At 45.1% G+C, this 15,009-nt stretch overlaps 1 protein-coding gene across 6 annotated transcripts in view; it reads left to right on the forward strand.

Annotated features, from left to right (window-relative positions):
• MYO1E (myosin IE) overlaps window positions 1–14,536 on the forward strand; it is a 208,803-nt gene extending 194,267 nt beyond the window's left edge. For all 6 annotated transcript variants that reach the window (XR_014059427.1, XR_014059429.1, XR_014059428.1 and 3 more), the window contains 2 exons: window positions 9,117–9,286; window positions 13,491–14,536. Coding sequence is in view for 3 of the 6 variants with exons in the window: in XM_081510002.1 (XP_081366128.1) it covers window positions 9,117–9,286; window positions 13,491–13,567 (247 nt within the window). In the remaining 3 variants the exon portion in view is untranslated. The remainder of the gene's footprint in view (window positions 1–9,116; window positions 9,287–13,490) is intronic.
• Window positions 14,537–15,009: the final 473 nt, after the last annotated feature.

A 15,009-nucleotide genomic window follows, 5' to 3' on the forward strand; every position in this document is an offset into this window, starting at 1 on the left:
GCAGCCATATCCTGGCCCAGGCAGACACGAAGCCTAGGAATTTCTGGCATCCATTCCCACATTTCCAGTAATGTTTATAGATTCAACCTTTTGGAACAGAGCATATTTTAAAGAGCCAATGAAATAAAATGCCATTATTTTCCTTCTTGGAATTTTAAGACATAAATTTCACATCTGCAGAACAAAGACATGATATTTGAAAGCTTAATCCCAGCTCTCACTGGCACAGTGACGGAGGCACACCGGGTGCCCCAGAGGTGCGGGGGCTGCAGGGAAGTTCACAGAAAGTGGCCTGGCCGTTTGCAGGGAAGCCAAGTTCACACCAGCCAGGACTGGATGTGAGTCCTGGGTCACTTGTTGAATATTGAACCATGTGCCTTCTGTATGCCACCTGCTGGGCACACCGATTGTCGCACTAATTACCAGCTGACAACCTCACGTGTATCACTTAATCTTCCCACACCTTGGTGTCCTCATCTGTATCATAGAGCCAGTTGTCATAGAAATTGAAAGCCCACTCAAGGTTTTTTGAAGATTAAATAAGGGCTTTGTAAACTGTAAAGCACACTGCCACTTGCACGTTTATTTGTATTTTTTTTGGCTCCACTGGGTCTTTGTTGCTGCGTGCAGGCTTTCTCTGGTTGTGGTAAGCAGGGGCTACTCTCCAGCTGTGGTGCACTGGCTTCTCGTTGCGGTGGCTTCTTTTGTTGCAGAGCATAGGCTCTAGGGTGCATGAATTCAGTAGCTGTGGCGGCGCACAGGCTTAGAAGCCCCAGGACATGTGGAATCTTCCTGGACCAGGGATTGAACCTGTGTCCCCTGCATTGGCAGGTGGATTCTTAACCACTGGACCACCAGGAAAGTCCTATTTGTATTTATTTTATGACTATTATTCATGTGATTTGGTCTTACAGAGAAATATTAATATTCTACCAAGATTAAAAACTGGGTGTCCCCTGGCCCAGTGGCTTTATCCACAAGAACTCAAACCTCTGGCCTGCATAGAGCTTCTAGACTATGGAGGGGCTAAGCTTCAGGAATTGCTGGTTTTAGTCGGGGGGTGGGGGGCAACCTAGGGAAGCCAAGACAAGGGGACTAGTCAGGGAGACAACCTCTCTCACTCCCCCTTCTCTGACCATCACCCATGTAAAGCCACGCTGCTCTCTGTGGTCTCAGACCAAAAGCAGAACAGAGAGCTGAGAGGTTATACTGTAGTAGATACTAGCTGTGTTTCAATAACGGAAATAAAATCCAAAATTCCTTCTTGCGCTATGCTATTCTACAGTCTTTTTCTAGTTAAACCTCCTTTGCTTCAATCACCATAACAACTCACATCCCATGAAGAGAGTGAATGAACAGTCCCTGTCTCTACGTCATTGATGTCACTTGGCATTTTGTGTTCCTGTGGGCTTCTGGCCCCTCGTGAGGTTGGACAGCTGTCTGCAAGGGCTCATATGCCGGTCAGCATCCTGATGTCTCAGGGCAGAGCACCGCTTGGTCTCCCCAGGCACTGAAACAGGGCTTCTCTACCAGTGCAGGGTTTCACAAAGCCAACTGGGTGTGATGTGCCTGATTACTCAGGAAACTCTGTGGCGTGGGCTATGATGTGACTGCATTAGATGTCTAACACCCTACTCAGAAAAAGACCTGATGTAAAAGCAAGATGCTGTAACCGAGCTTCTTCATGTGTTGGTTTTTTTTTTTTGTTTTGGTTTTTTTAATGAAGAATAAACACAGTAAACTGGCAAATGTGTACAGTCCCTTGGTATCCACCAGGGATTAGTTCCATCACACACACACACACCAGATACAAAAATCCATGCATACTCAAGTCACTTATATAATATGGCGTGGTATTTATTTGCAAGGGCTTCCCTGGTGGCTCAGCGGTAAAGAATCTGCCTGCAATGCAGGAGATGCAGGTTCGATCCCTGGGTCAGGAAGATCCCCTGGGGAAGGAAATGGCCACCCACTCCAGTATTCTTGCCTGGAAAATCTCATGGACAGAGAAGCCTGACAGGCTGCATAGATCTCCTTGCTCAATTATGTGTGGTCCATAAGAAATATACTTACTATAACTTCCCAGGTGGCTTAGTAGTAAAGAATCCACCTGCCAAGGCAAGAGATTCAGGAGACATAGGTCCGATCCCTGGGTCAGGAAGATCCCTTGGAGTAGGAAATGGCAACCCACTCTGGTATTCTTGCCTGGAATATTCCATGGACAGAGGAGCCTGGCGGTCTACAGTCCAGGGGATTGCGAAGAGTTGGACACAACTGAGTGACTGAGCACGCACATAGTATTTGCATATAACCTATGCACATCCTCCTGTGTGCTTTAAATCATCTCTAGGTGACCTGTCATACTGAATACAATGTAAATGTTATGTAAATAGTTGCCCTGCCCAGCAAATTCAAGTTTTACTTCTCAGAACTTTCTGGAATTTTTTTTCCAAATATTTTCAACCTGCAGTTGATTGTATCTGCATCTGGGATACAGAACTCCTGGATGTGAAGGGCCAGCTATACAGATTATGCTGAAATGATGGGTCACATGGTAACAGCAAAGCTACTTTACATTGTGCCAGAGTTACATATAATGAAACAACTGGATTTGCTCCATCATGTGGAGTTTTATAACTACATACAAATCTGCATACAGTGAACCTTTATTATTGAAATGGCAGTAGGAAAAATAACTTTGTCATTTTGATTCAGAAATTCTTGCTCCAACCCCCATTATCCCAGTAACACAGTTTTCTATCATGTGAGGTTTAATTGGAATACAAATATCAAAATATGAGCAATACCAAAAACTATCTAAATATTGCATTGTTGTTGTTTAGTCACTCAGTCGTTTCCAACTCTTTGAGACCCTGTGGACTATAGCCCACCAGGCTCCTCTGTCCATAGGATTCTCCATGTAAGAATACTGGAGTGGGTTGCCATTTCCTTCTCCAGGGAATCTTCCCAACCCAGGGATCAAACCTGCATCTCTTGGGTCTCCTGCATTGGCAGGCAGATCCTTTACCGCTGAGCCAGCAGGGAAGCCCCATAAAATCCTGCATATCCATTATAAAGTAAAACTAGTCTAAGTGCTTTCAGATGAGTAAAAGTGAGTTATTATGAGGGGCAGTGGTATGCTGTGAAAGACTAGCTCTCTCTGGGGATGAAAAGGCAGATCCCATGGAGAAGATGACTAACATTTGTTAGTTTCTGCTCTCCATGTGGCCGATTTCAAGCTACCAGGGTGACTCCCCCACTGGTCGCAGAGCTGGGAAGAGATGCAGTCTCCCACTGTCATCCAGGCAGCAGACATTAATAGCATGGATAGATGTAAAATGTGGTAAAATAATTAGGGAGGGTCAAATTATGAGTATTTGTTGCCTTTGCTTTTCATTTAACTTACTCAGTTAGATGTTTTTGATTTCATCTTTGTTGTTCAGTCAGTCATGTCCGACTCTTTGCAACCCCATGGACTACAGCACACCAGGCTTCCATGTCCTGCACTATCTCCTGGACTTTGCTCAAACTCATGTCCATTGAGTCCAACCATCTCATCCTCTTTCACCCGTTTCCTCCTCATGCCCTCAATCATTTCCAGCATCAGGGTCTTTTCCAATGAGTCGACTCTCTGAACCAGGTGGCCAAAGTATTGGCGCTTCAGCATCAGTCCTTCCAGTGAATATTCAGGGTTGATTTCCTTTAGGATTGACTGGTTTGATCTCCTTGCTGTCCAAGGGACTCTCGAGTCTTCTCCAACACCACAGATTTCATCTTTAACGATTCTCTAACAACTGACCCACAAAATTTCTTAAAGTGTGACAGACTGCTCTCACAGGCTGGGTTGAGGCCAGTTCCTGCCCCCTGGGCATGAGAGTCTTGTTTGCTAGGTAAGAACGTCTGAATCCCTTTTTCATGACTGTGAGTGGTGTCTGAAGACACCTAAAAGGCCTTGTTAATTTCTGGTAGCTGGTAGAAAGGAGCCGTCATCTCGTTATTGACTGCACAGGATCGCCACCTAGTGGTAGAAGGAGATAGTCTGGGTTGAAGGCTGAGTCTGTCCAACCAAGCCAGGAAAATGGCTGTTGTGACTGATTTGTGTGATGGTTTCCAGGTCCACACTGCAGTGAGTAAAGAGCCAGTGATCACCCCATCGGGGCAGGAGTCCTGTGTTCCATGGTAGGTCTGACAGTAGAGATCTTAAAAGCACTCTGGAAAGCCGTCTTAGAATTAGGAAAAGGGCCTGGGCCATTGCCAGAATTCCCTGTTTTTAACCCATGAAGACAGATCCCTAAAGATGTAAAGTGATGGATCCAAGTCATGTGCCGGCCAGTCATGGGCCTCAAACCCAGTGCACGGACTCCAATTCAAGCCACAGTCCCTTATACTACTCCTGCAGGACATGAGGCCACAGAGTCTTCCTGGGCCTGACACCAGGTCCAGGGATTACCGTGGTGAGAACAGCCACCCCCATGGACTCTGCTGTCCTGCTAGAAAGACAGGTAGCCCAGGCCCCTGTCCCCAGTGCATCCACCCCCTGCTCACAGCAGGCACAGGCTACCAGAGGATGCTGCAGGGGCTGAAACAAGATCCAAAGGCTGAGCAGGAATTATCAGTGCTCTGTGTGGGCTGGGGAGCATGGGACCAGAAAAATCAGTGTGGTTGGAGTTCTGGGAGCCTGCTGCATATGCATCATGCCATTCGCTGATGAAGCCAGCAAGAAATTCCAGGGACCCACGTCAGTGTTCTCGTGGGAGTGTTGTGAGGCTAAATGAAGCAACATTTGAAAATGCCCAGCATGGTATCTTGCCCAGAGCTCCAGGCAGGGGTTCCCAGACCACACCCCCTCTATGACACAAGAAGAGCGAGGACATGCTTAAATGTGAGAATGAAGCAGAAGTGACCAGAGAGGAGGAGGGCTCGCTTGGTGAAGCTGCTGCCCTACTGGACAGTTGTCCCCTTTCCTGATTACAGAGGACATATAAACAGGAAAGAGCCAGACAGTGGTGACCTTGGGATTGCCAAAATAGCCCCTTTCCTGATGCAGAATGCTGAGCTGTTCTCCACCCCTACGGCCATTCCCCATCAAACACAGCCCACCTCGTCGATACTGCTGCTCCCCAGCAAACAGTGCCCCATTTCAGAGCTGCCTGGAATCTCCCGCTCCCAACTGTGGAGCACTGTGAGCCCCATTCAGCCAAGAGATGCACGACCAGATGACCTTACACTGCATGGTAGCCGTTGTCCAGGGCCTGGGACAATCAAGCCAATGTCCACTGTACACGAGAACCCAATGCCCCAGTAATCCCTGAGGTTTTACTTTGACTTATTCTGAGGAAGTAGGCTCTGATGGCTTGGAATCAAAGAACACAGTGGCTGTGTTCACACAGATGTTTAAATGGTCCTCCATCCCCTCCTCCACTGTGTCCCAGTTCCTGGGTAGGACACCCAGCAGCTGCTTGTACACAAGCTGGCTGAACTGACTCTGGGTACCAAGAGTGCACTGCAGAGCCCAGGGGGGCCCATGCAATTTACTTATTTTAAAAATATTTTTTATGCAAGTATCTTTTACAGAAATATTTATGTATGGCTGTGCTGGGTCTTTGTTGCTGTGCGGGCTTTCTCGAGTTGCGGCAAGCAGGGGCTACTCTCTAGTTGCCATGCGCAGGCTTCTCGTTGCAGTGGCGTCGCTTGTTGTGGAGCCCCAGCTCCAGGGCGTGAGGGCTTCAGTAGGTAGGGAGCACAGACTCCAGAGCACAGGCTCAGTCATTGTGGCACTCTGGCTTAGCCCAGTAGCATGTGGGATCGTCTCCGACAGGAATCAAACCCGTGTCCCCTGCATTGCAAGGCAGATTCTTAACCACTGGACCACCAGGGAAGCCCCTTACTTTTATTTTTGAATCAGCTTTCTTGAGATATAATTTGCATACCATAACATCAACCCATTCAAAATACAATTCACCAGCTTTTAGTATAGTCAGGGGTATGCAACCATCATCATAATCTAATTTAGGAAGATTTGCGTTATCCCAAAGGGAAACCTTCTCCTCCTTAGCAGTCATTCCTCCCCTGGCCCTCAGCAACCACTAATCTACTTTCTGTCAGTATAGATTAGCCTTTTCTGGACATTTCATGTAAATAGAATCATCCTTTTGTTAAATTTACTCCTAAGTAATATTCTCTTTGTATATTGTAACTGGAATTGTCTTCTCGGTTCCTTTTCTAGATTGTTCATTGCTAGTTCATAGAAATACAGCTGATTTTTGTATATTGATCTTGTGTTCTATAGTCTTTCTGAATCTTTTAATCCTAATAGTATTTTTTAGTTTATTCCTTGGGCTCTTCCATGTGCAAGCTCATCTCTTCTGCAAATAGAGGTATTTTTCACTTCTTTTCCAATCTGTATGCCTTTCATTTTTCTTGACTAATTGCCCTGGCTATAGCGCCTCCAGTGCATATTGATGAGCTGGCATCTCTGTTTTGTTCCTGATCTTAGGGGGGAAAGTATATTTGTCACCAGTAAATAGGATGTAGACTAGGAGTATGTGGACAGGGGTCCTAAACCCAGCCAGGGCTCGGACTTGCATGGAGAGAGGGAGGAAGATGCCAGTGTGGCCTGCAGAGGGATGAGAGGATGGGATCAAGTAGGGCCACACCTGGCAGGGACTTTGTAAGCCAAGGGCAGGAGGAAGCTGTTAGAAGGATCATCAATGGAGAGTGAGGTAAACTAATAACCCACTGAGCTGATGTTCAGGGAGCCTTGAAAGAAAGCAACTGGCAGGAATGACATGAAGGGGAGGAGCTGGGTGACCTCAGTCAAAGCTGGAGGCAGGTGGGCAGAGGAGCAAGGAGGGAGATTCTTGGGAAGGCTGCAGGCAGGCTGGCCCTTTTTTCAGAGAGTCATCCAGCTTTGCCTCTACGCTAAGAGGGCCCCCTGCCCACAGAATGCACCCAAGTCCCAGTACTCTTGGGCTCTAGACACCCCAACAACCTGCATTAATGGTGGTAGGTTTCTCCCCATGGACAAAAAAGAGACCAGCTCTTCATCTATGAATATTTGTTGAGTGTATGTGTGTGCACATGTGTGCATAAGCGCACATACCCTCCCAACCCCACTCCCTGGAAGTGCCAGACTGCAGACTTCCTCCCTTCCAGGGTGTTCTAATGCACACACCGCCCCCCCCACAACCCCAATCCACTCCTTGTTGCTGGGAAATCAGATGACTTCTGGTATCCAGGCTAATGGTTTTATTAACCAAATGCTGACACATCTCTAATATATAGGTTACTTAATTAAAAACCTGCTTATCCAGCCAGCCTGCTTTCTCAAGCAGGCGATGGGGATTTCCAATAGACTAGGAAGGAAATGATGTCATGCTAACCATCTATACGATGTATTTCCTCTTCGATAAAAGTGCCTGGTAGGGGTGGGAAGGTGGGCATGGGGGTTGATGTGAGAAGAGTGGAGCCTGAGTTACCTTGGGGTTTGCTCCCTTCTACACAGGGAGCCCCAGGAAGCACTCAAGGAACCCCACCCCTGCTGAGGATAGCTAGTAGCCAGAACCCCCCTACCCTCGGCCACCCCCTCATGATCTGACTTGCTCATCAGCACTCAGTAGCATCTATTGTCACAGGACCTCAGCGAGGACAGTGAGGCTCTGGCTTCTTCAGAACACGGCTCAAAACTGGGTGTGCTTTTTCCCTCCAGAACTCAGGCCCCAGGAAATACCCTCCCTTTTCCTCCATCCTCCCACAGGTGTTAACAGGCCCAGCCAGACCTAACAGCCAGCCTCACTGTGTTGAGTTCAGTCCAGCCCCTCTTAGAAGTCTTAAGTTTCTTTCAGAAGCAAATGAACGTAGGCTTCTTAGTCCTTAAAGGGGGCATGGGGGTGTTTGCTATATTTGTTTCCTAAATGCACTCTCTAAATGCTTTTGATGAACATATTTAATAAAGAGTTATTCCAGACATGTTTCAAGATCTCACTAACTAGGACTGTGCCTTTGAGACAAGGTATGAACGGTGACTGGAGGAAGTGTAGTTTGTAGAAGGAATACATTTAAAGCTAGAAGACATTAAATACATTTAAAGCTGGATTAGGGTCTAAGCACTGGAGATATTTTTGATAATCATCACCAGGTGGAGGAGGTGGTACTGGCATCCGTGGGGTAAAGGCGAAGGATGTTGCTTAACCCCCTACAGGGCACAGAATACCCCCTGCAACAAAGGATGTTGACGCCCACAGCGTCAGGTGTGCTGATGTTGAGAAATTACCTTGGATAAATTTTCTGCACAAGAACATTCATAGCATTTTTCTGTAATGAAACTGGAATTATCCCAAATGACCATCAACAGTGGACTGGATAAGTAAATGGTGACATATTCATGGAACGGAATAGTAAATATAAAGCCATGAGAACGAATGAGTCAGAACTACATGCATCAACAGTGTTCATATCAAAAATGGAAAGAGTGAGGGAATTCTCTGGTTGCCCAGTGGTTAGCACTTGGTGCTTTCACTGCTGTGGCCTGGATTCAGTCCCTGGTCAGGGAACTAAGATCCTGCAAGCTGTGGACCGAGGCCAGGTGGGGGAAAAAAAAATGGAGCAAGTTATAGCAGTGTGTGATTTTTACACAAACAGGTAAACTATGCCTATTGTTTAGAGATACTTACGTGCATGGTAAAACTACAAAGCAAACCAGAATTATTAATATAAAATGCAAGCTAGGGGTTCATTCTGGGAGGGCTTGCAGTTAAGAAGAGACACCTGTAGGCTTCTGTGGGAGTTCTGGTTTCACAGTTGGGAGTGAGGGGAGTACATACATGACTGTCATCATTTAGATGTGTAAATATGTTTTATAAGCTTGTCTTATATATTTCCTTCTATGTTGGGAACACAGCAACAGCAGCTAATGTTTATGCAGAATTAATTACATGCTTTTGCACCGACCTTGTGAAGGGTGTTTTATTCTCCAAGAAAGTTTAGAGATTGACATGTCCTTCTAAGGATAGGGCTAGATTTGAACTTAAGCAGTGTTGGCTCCAGGCTCCAAAACAGCACACAGTGCTACTGCTTCCTGTTGGGTCCCATCTCACCCGCCTCTACTCTCTCCACAGGGCCCGGAGACAAACAACCAGCCGGCCTCCCCCAGCAGGGGGCAGACCCAAGCCCCAGCCCAAGCCCAAGCCTCAGGTGCCACAGTGCAAGGCTCTGTATGCCTATGATGCTCAGGACACAGATGAACTCAGTTTCAATGCCAATGACATTATCGATATTATCAAAGAAGGTAAGTGCACGGCTGGCTGGGATAGGCTCAAAGAGCAGACAGTCACAAGGCTATAAAAACTAGTTTTAATGTGAAGGGAATTTATGGGCTCCTCTAACTGAAATTTGAAGAGGTAGGTCAGGCTTCAGGCTGATTGAACTGAAATTAAACTCCAGCTTAATTTTTTAGTACTTCTGTCAGCTCTGCTCTCTCCTTTGTATTTCTTCCCTCCTCTGGCTGTTTTTCCTCATGGTAGAAAAAAGACTGCAACAGTTCCAGGCCAACAGATCAAACCACGTCTGAAATCCATTTTACTTCTGAAACTTCTTCTCTTAGCCGTTGGATAGAAAGCCTAGGTTTCACTCTGATTAGACCAAAGTGGTCATGTGCTCATTCCTGAATCAGTCTCTGTAGCAAGGCAAATGCTGTACCCTCAGTGGGCTAGACCTGGCGGGGATTGCCCTAGGAAATGGTGGGTAGGACTATCCTACCCAGATTTCATGGCCTCTCATACTGAAGTTAGATGGAATGGAAGCCAGGGAGACAACCTGTAACATCCACTATAAAAATGGTCTGCTCTGTGGGCTTGGCTGAATACTTTATTAATTTGGCAGAGAAGATATGTTAGCACAAACACCACTGCTTATGGAAGCATGAAAAACAAAGATCATTCCTAACTTAGGACGTTAGAAAAAGTACCCTGATGGAAATGACATCTGTGGTGAGGGCTGGGAAGGGGGACAGAAAGAGAAGCCTTGGAGGCTAGAAAAAGCAGATCATTTTAGGAAAATGAGCTGACACGACCCCGGTGAGGAACCCCCAAGGAGATGTCATAGGGGATGAAATGAAGCCAGAGTGGCCTGGTCACGGAAGCCCTGGGTGTCGGGCTTAAGACAAGTTGTCAAGACAGAGCAGAGCCATCCAAGGTGTAGGAGCAGAGCAACGCCAATCCGAGTGGACAGGGTTTCCCCGGCAGGGGCTGCTTTCCGGAAGAGGTGGCCAATTCTCACTCCCAGGAGAACTCTAGGTCCCCAGACCAAAGTCCTTCTAAGCAGCCTCTGAGTGCTATTTTTAATCTCCTTTTAACCACCTGGTTTTCTACAGGCGTTGTTAATATTTTAAGCCATTTAATAGTCTTCAAAAAGTTGGAATAAAAATAAGTATTGAAATGAACTTTAGCAACACAAACAAGATTTTTATCACCAGCATTGTTCAGCAAAAATATGGGAAATGACCTAATATCCAGTGACAGGGATTAGTTAAATAAGCTTTGCCATATCCACTCAGTGAACTTGGATGCAAAAATTTTTGTGTTAATGTTGCAGAAGTACAGTACATTTATTGAAATGGAAAAATGTTCATGAAGAAAAGGAAGAATTAGAGGCTAAACTAGTCTCATTTTGTAAAAAATATAAAACACATGGAATAGAAAAAAATTTTTAATGTTTTTAAAAGAAAATGTTAAAGTGTCCCCTTAAGAGGTGTACTTTCTTTTCAGTATTACTTTCTTTTCATTTCTCAATATTTTCAAAAAGTTTTCTAGAAATAACACAGTGGGTATAATTAAAACAGTTATATATTTGTGTAAAACAATTATATATTTGTGTAAAATGTAGAGTCCTGAAAGTTATCAAATCTTGCTATAAAGTATTGCTGTACTTTAAACAGTGTGGTGTGAGTGTAGGAATTGACATACGTATACAAGGGATAGAATAGCATCCAGAAACAGACCCCTGTGTGTATAGGTATTTAATAGATGATAAATGTGGCATCTGAAATCAGGGGAAAGGATAGAGTTACTTTCCATTTTGAAAAGAAAGTTTGCTCTATGCTTCATATACAAAATAAATATCAGATGAATTAAAGATCTGAAAATATATGACTAAACTATAAAAGTCTTAGAAGGAAACCTTCACTATTAATCTTTGGGTGAGAAAAATCTTCCTATGGAAGATGTCAAACTCAAAAACCATATAGGATTTAACCTCATAAAAAGGCTACATTGAAACCTACATAGTGAATAGCACTGGGAAAGTTAAATGATAGAAAACAGACTAGGAAAAAAATGTTTTACATATATAAATAACTCCTGTATGTAAATAATACAAATAATCCAGCCCCAAAGTGGACAAAGGCTATTGGGGCAATCAATGCACGGCAAAGCCTCCTGTGATGTCAGCAAAGATTAAAATGTGAGAGAATCTACCACATTCCCTTATCCAAATCCTTTGAGTAAATTGAGATTCAGAAATCAGAGCTTCTGCAAAGTTAATAATGGAGTATATATAAACATCATGTAGTATATATACACATGTGGTATATAAAACCCCTTCCAGTTCCCAGGGCAACAGCTTAGATCAGCCAGTTTCTGCTGTGGAAACTAAGAGCCTTCACGCTCAAAGACATCATAAACAAGCCCATGTCAGTTCAGGTCAAGTTTGGCCATCAGATGGGTTATAGAAAACTTTCAATTTTTAGAACTTTCTGGATTTTGTCACTGCAAATAAAGTATGGAGTATAATATCTGTGGTTAGTCAAGGAAATAGGTACCTTCACTAATTACTGCTGAAATAGACTTTTGGGAAGGAAATTTAACAGTATTTATCAAAATTGTTACTTTGGATTTATATATTAACCCCTTCCCCCAAGGTCAGTTCCAATAAATTAATACTTACATGCATAAAAGAAATACAGAAGTCCTTGATGTAAGTATAGGAGAGTTTTCTTTTCTTAATACTGTCAGTGTGGGAAAGGATTTCTAAGACTGTAAAATAATCATTTGATTCAACTGTTCAAATCTTATGTCAAAGAGTTAATAAAAATAGGAAGAAGGACATTTGTAACACATGTGACAGATTCACTAGTATATAAAAAAACTCCTAATCAACAAGAGGCCAACATGAAATAAAATTAAGCAAGTGATATGAACAGTGGGCATATCTATAGAATACAGAAGCTCTTTATACACAGATGTGAAATGATCTTTATATTATTAAGGTTAAAGTGCAGAACACATAGTATGCTATCATTTATATACAAAAGGTGGTTGGCTTTTTAACAAATACTTGACTTTATAGACATGAACTATATCTCTGGAAGAAAATGCAAGAAATAGGTAATACTACTGGCTCAGACAGTAAAGGATCTGCCTGTAATGGAGGAGACCCGGGTTTAATCCCTGGGTTGGGAAGATGCCCTGGAGAAGGGGATCCCCAGTACTCTTGCCTGGAGAATCCCATGGACAGAAGAGCCTGGCAGGCTACAGTCCATAGGGTCGCAAAGAGTCAGACACAAATAAGCAACTAACACTTTCACTATCATTTATATACAAAAAGGTTGTTTTTTTAAAATAAATACTTGCCTTTATAGACATGAACTATCTCTGGAAGAAAGTGCAAGAAATAGGTAATACTGCTTGCCCTCCAAGAAGGGATCTGGGTGACTGTATTCACTGTTAATACTTTCACGTGCACTTTCCAAAGTACAAAAGGATAATCTATCACAAAAAGTAAACTAGATTTTCTTAAAGGATAATAGAAGGTCCATATTCTTTGCTCCAAGAATCTATCCTATACAACTACTTGCACATGGACATTTATTGCATTAACAGCGAAAAATAAGAGAATGGCTATATAAATTTGGTTTACGATGCAGCCATTTAAAAAATGAGATGCAGTCACGGAAAGATGATTGAGTACTGAAAGCAAGATACGGAAGAGTAAGATATAGAATGACCTGTCTAAAATGAATGTGTGTTTATAATCACAGAAAAAGGTCTGGAAGAATATATACCAAACACTTATTACTGGTGAAGGACTGGGATTAAGCTGGGAAGTAAGAATGGTAAAGTGGTGCAGATCAGTTCTCCTAAAAAGATGGTGAAGTCGAGTAAGGTGTGTGAAAGATGAGTCGGAAAAGAAAAAAGGGGACGCAGGATGAGAGTCATCAGATCACAAGCCGACCTCACAGTCTGCCAACCCAGCAGTTGGCCTGTCTCAGAAGTGGGCAGATTCCACTGGGCCAACCACTAGGAGATGGGCAGCAGCAAAACCTCACAACTGGGCAGTAGGTTCTTCTGGAAGGGGGCCTGTGAGGCACATCTGCACGTCTGATTTTCATTAAAAGAACATGAGAAAGAACATGGATGGAGCCTAATCTTTGCCTGTGGGTGCACCTATGGGAGCAGAGCCCCGGACTCACCTTCACCATCTCTGTGTCCCCGCAGATCCTTCTGGCTGGTGGACGGGGCGACTGCGCGGCAAGCAGGGCCTGTTCCCCAACAACTACGTGACCAAGATCTGAGGCACGCAGACTCCGACGCTAGGGACGAAGGAGCTTCAGGCACACGTGGGAGGGCCCGAGTGGGGGCCCTCCTCCTGATCCATAGCGAGCAGCTGCTTCTGCGAGGCCTGGAGCTCCTCGGCCCCCTGCCCATGGAGGACTTCGCAGAGCTGGGTTGGAGACAGGGAGTGTCACTCCATAGGAACCCAGGAGGGCAAAACAAGCACCCACTAAGATTTATTTATTCTATTTAAACCTGGTGAGAGGACGGGCGTGGTCCACACGGACCTTGCCAGCTCTATTAAAATAGCACCTGCTCGCTCACCAGGGCCAAGGGACGGCCATGGGTGGCCGCTGACAAGTGCCTTTAGTTGAAGAGCACATCTCTCTCATCCCTCTCTTCGTTACCTGACATGCGCATTCCTCGGCCACCTGCCCACAGCGGGGACCCACTCTCTGCAGGCGCGGAGGGGGGGCTTGGCGGGAGCGGGCACTTCCCATGCAGATGCCAAGGGCCAGCTGAGCCCGCAGATGCATGGGTGCTGCTGATTTTGCCAGGCAGCAGGGCGGGAGCTGGGCTGTGGGCCAGACTCTCTCTGGGTCTTCAGTTGGTATGTGGCTGGCCCATGTTGGTTTTTGTGTTTAATGCTGTACCTATTATGAGAAGGATCTTTTTTTTTTCAAGCTGTACATTTATAAAAAACAGATCATATACTGTATATATAAAAATCTCAAGATGGTAGAAACATGTATGAATGTACTAAGTAGTATCCCACTGTACTTATTCTTAAGATAGGTTTTATGACAAGACTCACACCAGGTACTTACAGATGTGCACTACTCCTTTCTGACTATAGAACCATCAGTGTTACTGCTTCCTAGCTCAGTCCCTGCACACCCTTCCCAGCCCTCACCTGTTGGGAGTTGTCCTCTGCCCCCCACTCCGTGTCTCCTTCCCTGACCTCCAAAATAAAGGAATCAGTGAACCCACCTTGCTCTTTCATGACCTGTGTCTGGGTTGTATCCACCCCCACAAGAGAAGGTATGTTCAGGTCCTAAACACCAGCACCTTACTTGGAAATCGGGTCTTCACAGAGGTGACTCAGTTAAAATGGGGTCATCAGCAGGGTTCCTAATCCAATATAACCACCATCCTGATAAAAAGAGGAGATTTAGACACAGATCAACACAGAGAGAGGGAGAAGATGAGTGAAGAGTCAGCCAGCTACAGGCCAAGGGAGAGGGCCGGAAACAGAGCCTCATGGTCCCCAGAGGAGACCAGCCCTGCCAACACCTGCATCGTGGACTTTCAGCCTCCACAATGGTGAGGCAGGGGAGTTCTGCTGGTAAGCTACCTGGTCTGTGGTGCTTAATTAAGGCAGCGCTAGCACCCCGAGGCAGTGTTCACTGAAACAGCAGTGAGAAGTTGGAAACAGTGTCATGTCCACCAACAAAGGAACGGT

This window comes from Giraffa tippelskirchi, chromosome 7, assembly GCF_054371585.1.
Source record: "Giraffa tippelskirchi isolate mGirTip1 chromosome 7, T2T-mGirTip1v1.2.pri, whole genome shotgun sequence".
In the NCBI taxonomy this organism is placed as follows: Eukaryota; Metazoa; Chordata; class Mammalia; order Artiodactyla; family Giraffidae; genus Giraffa; species Giraffa tippelskirchi.